This window comes from Urtica dioica, chromosome 11 (assembly GCF_054948205.1).
Source record: "Urtica dioica subsp. dioica isolate 48M chromosome 11, U.dioica_male_clone48M_v1_H2, whole genome shotgun sequence".
Taxonomy (NCBI): Eukaryota; Viridiplantae; Streptophyta; class Magnoliopsida; order Rosales; family Urticaceae; genus Urtica; species Urtica dioica.
The window spans coordinates 10,040,331-10,049,848 of record NC_142766.1 but is presented as its reverse complement, the minus strand read 5'-3'; the positions used below and the strand labels follow the sequence as shown (position 1 = coordinate 10,049,848).

The following is a 9,518-nucleotide window of genomic DNA, read 5'->3' as shown; positions in this document are numbered from 1 at the left end:
TTGTCTTTTCGAGAGCAAAGTTGTCTCACATGTATAGGGAGGTCAATATGACTACTGCCCATGGATTGGTCACTCTTGCTCTTTTCATAGACAATGAATTTATTTTGGTTGGAGGATTTTCCTCCCTCGTCTGTAATCTTAATTGAATTATATTATTAATGATAACAGATTCTATTTTTAAAAAAAAATATAGCTCGGCTATATGAACACATTTTTGGCGACTAACAAATTTGTATTCTGTTTTAAAAGCGATGGCATTTATCTCAAATGGATTCTCAGTAATATATCCAGAAAAATAAAAATGGAAGCAAATAACAGAATTATATTAAAAAAAGTACATCACATATGCTATGCAAAAAGAAAAAGAAAAAAAGTACAATATTATTAGTAATAAGACATACGCAAATAAAGACAATCCTCTTAAGGATATTATAACGTGTTACACCCAGCTTCTTAATAATGAAGTGGGATGATGATAATAGAAACAAGTGTAACTGCTAGCAATAATTTATAGTTCACACTCCTGGCTGAGGATGAATATTCCCGTTGTTGATGATCGCTTGTGAGCGATCGGTTGGAGCTGACTCAGTTATTGTAACAACCACTTGGTTTGTGCAAATAATGTCAGGCTTTCCCAACTTTGACTTTTCATGTGAGACGATATCATAATCATTACTAGTATCGTTAGAAGCCTTGAAGTGTGCAAGAGAGGCAAGTTCATGAACTGACTCGGCAATACTCTCAGTGCAATTCACAACATCAAGAAGGATTGAAGCCACTGTGACCGAAGGTATGACTTCCAAAAGGTCAACTTTATTGAGATTCATATTGCTGCTTTCCCACATTAAGCCTGATTTGAGTAATGATCTGAGTGACTTGGCAGCCATTTTTGAACTCGCTGCGTGAGGATCGGCTGCTGAAGGGTTGACCATTTGCTTGATTGAAATCGATAGCTGTTTTAGGGTTTTGCTTGTTTCCATGCTGATTTGTGTGCATGCTTCTTGGATTTGTCCTTTCACTTTAGGTGATACCTGCCAATTTATATATATTACAAAATCCAATTCAATTAAAAAAATTAGGTATTACATACGAATATCTAGCTAATCAGGTATTACACAAGAAAACTATTTTATATTGTAGAATTGGTGCAAGAAAATTTACGACTGCTGTGCAATGTGTTTTCTTGCACCTGGCGCGAAGGCAAAATTTGGCGCAAGAAAATTTATGACAGATATTATGATTGTGATAAATTAAATTTTAGCCAAGTAAAAATTCAAATCATTTAAACAAGGTTTCACGCTATCCCCGTTACAATAAATAAGGATAAGAAGTAAATATTCTTAAAATTCTTTATTAATAGCGTTTATTTTTAGGGCAGTAGAGCAGCCTTCTTAAGTTTGGTCTACACTAAAATAGCCAAAATTTATTTATTTTTTAAATAAGTAGCCAATAGCCTCAATAATTGTAGATAATATGACTAATTTACCCTTTATTATTGTAATATTAAACTAAAAAATCTTCTGATTTGTTACGTAAAAAAAATGTTATAATGAAGATTACAAAAATAGAAGGGAAATTATTTATTACACATTGAATGAGAGATTTGTGGAGTTGGATATTAATACTTAATCAATTGACCCATTATTTAGGAAAGAATAAAATAACACATCACTGAAAAAAAAAAACGTTTTGATACAAACCTACAGGAGAAAAGAATTACTTTTTATAAATGTATGAACACGATTTTTTATAATAACAAAAAATAGGTTTTCTGATCTATTGGTTTGTTGTTTATTTGTTTAAGCAATTGTTTGTTTATTAAAAAAATGTTGATAGTTTTCTTGATCTAGGGGATTGTCATATATGTGAAAAATCAGAATTTTTGTTTGTGATGAACAATACTAGTTTGTTTGTCTAAAAATGAGTATTGGATCGTATTGTTTTGTTTGTGATTAATCTTGTGTCGTTTTCTTTTGTCTGTTTAAATATAGAGTATCTAGTCTGTATGCATGTTAATTATTTATTATTCTCTATTTTTTGTAAATTTATTTTACAACACGAATTCTTATTTTTGACTTTTCCTAATTTATAGGTCCTTAACTTCTTAAATGATTTTCATTAACTTAAATTTAACAAACATCCACAAAGTTAATATACACCATGTGTTTTTTAATAGAAAAATGGTGAATAACATCAAGAAACAAATTAACAAACAAACGATACTATGTAATTAAACAAACAAACAACTCAAAAATATCAAAACCCGAATTACTATGACAAAAAATTTATTTTTCAACGAACGAACAATACAATAAGACATTATTTTTTTCTTTAGGTTTCAGCGAAAAAAGGAGCTCAAAATAAATGAGACATCAAGTCAAGGCCAAATTTTGAATTCATTTCAGTTTCCTATGAGCGTATAGGAAGGAATAGCTAAGAAAGGAAATATCAATAGCTATTAATAACTACGGTTACGCTCTAAAAAAAAAAAAACACTACTGATATTATGAGCACGAACCTATCATTTAAAAAATGTTTAAAACTTAATGACCCATTAATTAAGAAAGTCAACACCAAAATAGTATTTCCAACCAGAGAGGAAAAATAAATTATGAGATTACAAATAAATAAATAAATTCGGATAGAATGAGTTATTAAAAACAGCCTAAAATATTGAGAATGGCTAGTTATTTCAATAAAATAAAAAGATTGGCTATTTTTAATTTAATTGAATTAGTTTGAAGTGGCCTAATTTGTGCAATTTCTCTTATTTTTATAGTCGGTAGGTACATATCAAATTAATAATTGTTAATTAAATTCTTAATATCGAGACATGAAAGATAATGATCCATTAAAGAATTGTTATAAGGGTTTCGTATTATTCATGATGTTTTCCTGAGTGGCAAAACAAAACCAAGATAAGATACTATAGGTTTCGAAGATCCTTGAGGTATAAAAAAGGGGCCGAGCAAAGGTACGAGAGGCATCGAAGAGGTTCTCCTTTGATCTTTCTCGAAGACGTTCGTCCATAAGTATCATAGATACTATATCGTATGAAAATGGGGTATATATCATGGCTCGAATTGACGGGTCATCATAATTCATGCAGTAATATATTATTATAATTATTAACTTTTTTTTAAAATAATTATAATTTTGTTTAAAACATTATAATTATTAACTTCTTGTAGCATTGTTTGAAATTTTAGAATTTGTTAGGAAAAACAAATTCCTAAGCAATTTTATACTCCTTTTGGAAGCCGACCAAAAAAGCAAGATCATCAAGTGCCAGCTATCATGAAAGGTCTTTCTCTTGTGGATGTGAGTTCAAATCCCACCAATTTACATTATTTCGTCCATTTTGTAAAATTTAAGGATAATCCTTGTAATTTGTGTCCCAATAAATGTTTAATATATTTAAAGATGGCCTCATTCTTAAGTTGTTTTGGTGAGAAAGTTAATTCCAAACATTTCTGATTTCTTTGCTATTTTCTATCTCAATTACCTGGAGGTCATGAGGGTTTAGCAGACGGGCATGGAGGGCTTCAATTCGGTAGGCGCATTGTCGGGTCAAATTTCCAATTTGAAGATATTGCTTCCATGGATGCCTAAACTTGAATCTACCATGACCAGGTTCCCATCGTGCAAAATTTGCCTGAAAATAGATAACAATATATTTAATTCATTTTAGGGCATTAACAGAGTAGATATAATTAAAAAGAAGTTAAACTTACAATGAAATCTAAATAATTAATTAATTTTTTTAAATTACAAAAAATAAAATAAAATTAAGGACGATCTTTAAGCTAAGGCCCTTGGCGTTTGTCTGTCGTGATCTATCTAGGACCGGCTCAATCGTATACCGAGTGCAGACGCGATGCGATATGTGGCTCAGGAGAATAAGCCAATAAGGTACTAAAATATATATTTATTGAAATAAATAATTTAAACTTTTCATAATTTACATATGTATGGATCTGTTGATAGAATCTATTTGAAGAAATATTATGTGTTTTCATATAGTAATTGCTATACATATACATACTCTATTTCAGTACGTTTGTAATCATTTTCCTACATATTATAGAGAAAGGTCTACAAATTCATTTAAATTCGTGTTTTATTTATTGCTAATCTAATTTGTTGGTTACTTTAGAAGAGAAAAAGTTTAATTTTTTTATTATGTATTATTTATTGCTATTTTAAGTTAAAAAAATTACACGCATTAAGCCACTTGAACTGTTTAGAACTAAAAAGTATCCAACATTTTCAAGATTTTATATAGAATAGTCAATTTTAATGATGTGACAATTAATAAAAAAAATTGCATTCCAATGCTTTTTTTATTTGCATTATTGATACTAACCTACTTATACCTCTATTAATTATTATTTTTAGATATTAATCTATACTAATATCTGAATTTGAAAGTTTAAAGTTATTGAATGAGTTAAATTGATTTTTGGTAAGTAAATTTGATTTATTTCCGTATGGGGTTGATTTTTCTCGATTTATGCGGGATTTATAATTTTAAAAATTAAATAGGCGATTTATTTACAAAACTTAAAACTCATATTTTAATTGACTCGCGTTAGCTATTCATAAGAATTAAGACATAATATATATTTTAGTGTGAATATCATTTCATAAGAGGAACATCTAACTTGTATAGCTGCTTTTCATGAAATGCGTATCTACCTTCTATTTTACACAGATCACGATATGTTAAGCATTTTTTTACGATCAATTACACTTTTTTATGTTGATTTAAACTCTTATTCATAAATTTTGTTTCTTTTTGAGCTATAAAAAAATCAGAAATATTATTACACGCTATTTTAAAAATATATAAGTAGTTAAAGATAGTTAATTTTGTTATTTATTTATTACATCTAAATTATAACAATAATTAACATCTTCTCCTTATTAATTAATACGAGATAATTTTAATGATTATATTATTTTATTATAATGATAAAAAAGTTGATGTATTTTACATAACAATATAATTTAAACATAAAATACGAGAACATGTTTTAGACTATACACACTATAAAATTTAAAATTTATGAATAAAGGTTAACATTGATTTAAATGATAAACATAAAATTAAAATTGACATAAATGGTAAACGCATAGTGTGTATATGTATGATATGTAATATTTTCCTACTTAAAAAGACTAACTTCCATGACCTACTTTTCTTGTGATGCCACGTATATCGAATAGCATTTTCAACATGTGTGTGTATGTATATGAGAGAGAGATAGAGAGAGAGAGAGAGAGAGAGAGAGAGAGAGAGAGAGAGAGAGCACCAAAGATTCTTCAATACTTTTAGAGTTGAGCACACTTTTATAGCCCTGAAGAAATGCATTGTTCTGGTCTTTGTTATCAGATTCTTCTTTCACTGATGTGTTAAAGTACTCGTCTCCAAATCCTGTAAACAACACAATATTCCTTTTGTTTAATGAATATTTTAGGCATGCACATTGGATTAACAAAAAGGCAGCGTTGGCTTGTGATAAAGCAACTGTTTTGTAGATGAAAAAGAAATAAAATATTGGACGTGTTTTCCTATTGCATTAGATTAATTGGAACCATAACTTTTCAGTATTTATTTTATTTATCCTTCCGTAGGGCTCTAAACTTTCCTTTAAGATGATTTTTGGGAACTTTAATAAAAAAACACATTTTTTCTTTAAGTGGAGTTATTCTCTGATTTTTTTTATTATTTTTATTTTATTTTTATTGCCATATCGAGCGGTTCTCATCGACTGGTATTTCAGGTGGTTCTAGAGGCATCGAATCAATTTATTCGGTCCCTTATTTAGTCCTTTGTTTGTCAACATTATTTATATACAGACGCAATTGAAGGTGTAAACAAAACCAATACTTTATTAAAATAACGTCAGAGCTTTTAATTTTGAGCCAGTAGAGTTATGGTATATAATAAGTATGGATAACGTAGATTATAGTGCATGTTGGTACCATCGTGATATATTATACATAGTTTCTAAGAAAAGTTTTAAGTTTTCACACCCTAGAGGACGAAACCATTGCATATAGCTACTGTTTGAGATGCTAAATTTGTTGATGTGTACTTTTTATTCTTATTTTTTAATAGTTTTATACACATAAAGTTATATCGAGAAATTGCCCTAAAATATTATTATAGTAAAATAGAGAAATAAAATGACGATATAGACCGAGGCACAATACCCTTTTTAAAGGTCACTGTATAGCCCTCTTAGATTTTATGATTTTAATCAATTTTCATTTGCATAATAGTAAAGTTTTCTTAATTTTAAGCAAATAGACGTCAAGTTCTTGGACTTGTGGGTTTTTCATTATACCCTTAACATTCAATATCAAAAGATCTTCTAAAACTAGAAATAATCCGCCAAAAACAAATTAAATATAGAGAAGATCGAAAATAAAGATTTTGAAACTAATTAAAGCCACTAAATAGAGTAGCATATATGAAAATCAAATTAATATATAGGAAATCCAATATCATACGAACTCACATTTGAACCCCACAAAAAATATTTTCCACTTAAGCACCTAAACATATTAGTGTTCATGAATCCTGATTTCTTAGTTTATCAACTGAATTAGGTTTTTTGTTCATTTAAAAATATATTTTTTTCTTCTATTTTTAGGTTACTTATGGTTAATTATTTATGCTTATTGTTTGCTGGAAAGATATATTTTTTCGTTTTGGTTAAATACATATTTGTTCTGTGACCTTTTGATTTCTTTAAAATTTAAACATAAAAAGAAAACAAATAGTTATAATTAAAGAGATTATATAGAAACAAAGTTATAACTAATTAACTCACACATGAAACTTGTAAATCGTATTTAGCCAACGTCTAGTTAATAATTAGAAATTAGCAAATTTTATGGCGTGATAATATGAGTGGAGATTAGCAATTTTATTTCATGACGTAGCAATTTTATTAATAAGAGTGATTAATTTCCAATTATTAACTAAAACGTTGGAAAAAATACGATTTCAACCTTTCAAAAAAGTTGTATAGCTACAATACTTTATTCCTAGATTCTATCTCCAACTTGTTTTCTCCCTAGATTTTGTAAAAAAATATAAAAAAAGTTGGCTATTTTACAAAAGCATATATTTAAAGTGGTGTATATATATATATATATATATATATATATATATATATATATATATATATATATATATATTATAAGGAACATAACGTCAAAGACTCAAATTACTAATAACTAATTAATTTACATGTTTATTCTAAGGGGCATATAGAAAAAAAACGATAGATACTAATTTTATTCTATCTAAACATAAAACTTTGTGTATAACAAATTAGATAATGAGGATTTCAGATGAGCTCCTCGTGTGGCTGTCCCATGGGTACAAGAAACATTTTTGGAAGTATGCAAATGGGAAGTACTTACGACCTTAAATACAAAACTGACAAGTAAAAAGTAAAAAAAAAAAAAAAAAAAAGTTTCTTATAGAACGTTCTGATTTTCGACGTATACGTTCTATACAAATTCTAAGTTGACATATTTTATGTTATTTAATTTATCAAATTAAACCAAAAATATTTTACCAATTAGATTTGTTTCAAGGCACAAAATATAGTTAATGAAAATGAGTATATACGTACCTTCCAAGAAGTTAGCGAGCTTGTCCAAGTTGAGAGCGATCAAGTTGTGGAGATCTTCGCCGGCCCACACAGGGCACACAGAGCAGGAAATGACAACACAGGCAAAGCCTCCGATGAGAATGGTCGAAAGCCTCTCGTGAGCCATTTCCAATATCTCATCGTTTCGGAAACCCGACACCGATATCAAACAGAACGTCAATATGAATATCAACATTCCGTAGTCATATCTTGCCTTTATTTTCGGAAAGAACCGGATGAACGTCGAAGTTGAAGCTGCAACAAGATATACGTAATCAAGAATTAATATACGTTAATAAGGTGAGGATGAAATGTTTTATTATTTTACCTTGTAGAAAGACGAAAGAGGCAAGTAAAATGGGCTCTCCAATTTGACCAGATAAGTTAGCCAAGTGATGTGCTCCAATGCCCAAAGCTCCAGCTAGCAATGTTGCGAACCCTCTATTCAAACCTTTTCCAAGAGTCGCTCCTAAAGCCACACGGTATTTTTGTACACATATCAAATATATATCTTACTTATAAACCATATTGAAAAATCGGTGGTAATGAGTTTTAATTTAATGAAAACAATAAAACTTAAAAATAATAATATTTTAACGGTAATCTTCCTACGTTGGCATGCATCATGCATGCATGAGTGAAAGAATTATTATTATTTTTTTTTTGTAATGAACGGAATTTAGATGCGGAGCTAATTATTATCTATACTTAACGCGGAACAGTGACAGAGAATCAACGTATAATCAGAACAAACAAGAACAAAAAATATGAATAATAATAATAATTATAAAGAAAATCGTTTGTTTATGAACGTACGTACCAACAGTGTATTCAAAAACGACAACGACGGTCATAATAGCCCACATTGCTGAGACACCAAAGTTGTTGTAAAGTGGCTGATAGTAATAGAACAGAGACACCAAGGTCAGTGCAGTTGCCACTTTCACGGAGTGAATCACTCTTCTCGGATCATCTTTCCCAACCTTCTTTGCGATATTTATCATCTCACATCCCTTCTCTCTCATCTTCTCAGGCATCGCTTTGAGCCGCGACAACGCGCCACCAAAGCGCCCGGATTTGTTCGCAGCTTCTTCTTCCTGCTGTTTTACCGAGCCTAACACTTCCATTGTTTGACTAATTATAAGTTGTCTACTAGTATTAGTGAAGATAATTTGGTTGAGTGACACGAAATGCGGAGTATATATAGATATAGATAAATTATAAGACAATGGGAGAGAGAGAGAGAGGGAGAGAATAAAATATTTAATCCAACAAGTTGGTTTACTTTTAAAAGAAAAAATTGTTTGAAATTTTGGTTGATGTATAGTCACACGTACCATGCAGGTTAGAAAGATATATGAGTGGTAATCATAAAAGGTGTGGCTGAAAATGAATTCACAGTTGAATTTATGTTGGAGAGCCCACAGATGGCTCATTGTAATGGTAAATTTTCCCGAATAAATATCTTATTGTCGTCTGGCTGTGTGGATTTCTATTACCTTTTTATTTTCTCGATTTTTATCTCTTATACCCAAGTTGCCTCTACTTGGGATGTTGACAACTACATAGCCACACGTATTGTAGTGCAAACTATCACGACACCAACTACAAAAACTCTCTCTCTCTATATACTCTATTACTCTAATACATATCTGAATTTATATGAACGTAGTAAGAAAATAAAGTTATTGGGTATTAGAGAAAATTTATTTATAATTAGGTTATTTTAAACATTTATTTGAAATATTAAATATATTTCGGCTTAATAATTGTTAGGAATCCCACATCGAAAGTGAATGGGAACTAACAAGAGCTTATAAAGGTCATTGATTACTCCTCTTATTA

General features: G+C 29.5%; 1 protein-coding gene across 1 annotated transcript; it reads right to left on the bottom strand.

The window, feature by feature from the left end:
- Positions 1 to 304: 304 nt before the first annotated feature.
- LOC149381111 (aluminum-activated malate transporter 2-like) lies at positions 305 to 8,841 on the bottom strand. Its single transcript, XM_089630758.1, has 6 exons — positions 8,494 to 8,841; positions 8,002 to 8,142; positions 7,656 to 7,928; positions 5,316 to 5,437; positions 3,506 to 3,655; positions 305 to 1,031 (listed from the first exon to the last, which is right to left on the bottom strand). The coding sequence occupies exons 1-6, from the start codon at positions 8,798 to 8,800 to the stop codon at positions 516 to 518; spliced, it is 1,509 nt and encodes a 502-aa protein (XP_089486884.1). The 5' UTR covers positions 8,801 to 8,841; the 3' UTR covers positions 305 to 515.
- Positions 8,842 to 9,518: the final 677 nt, after the last annotated feature.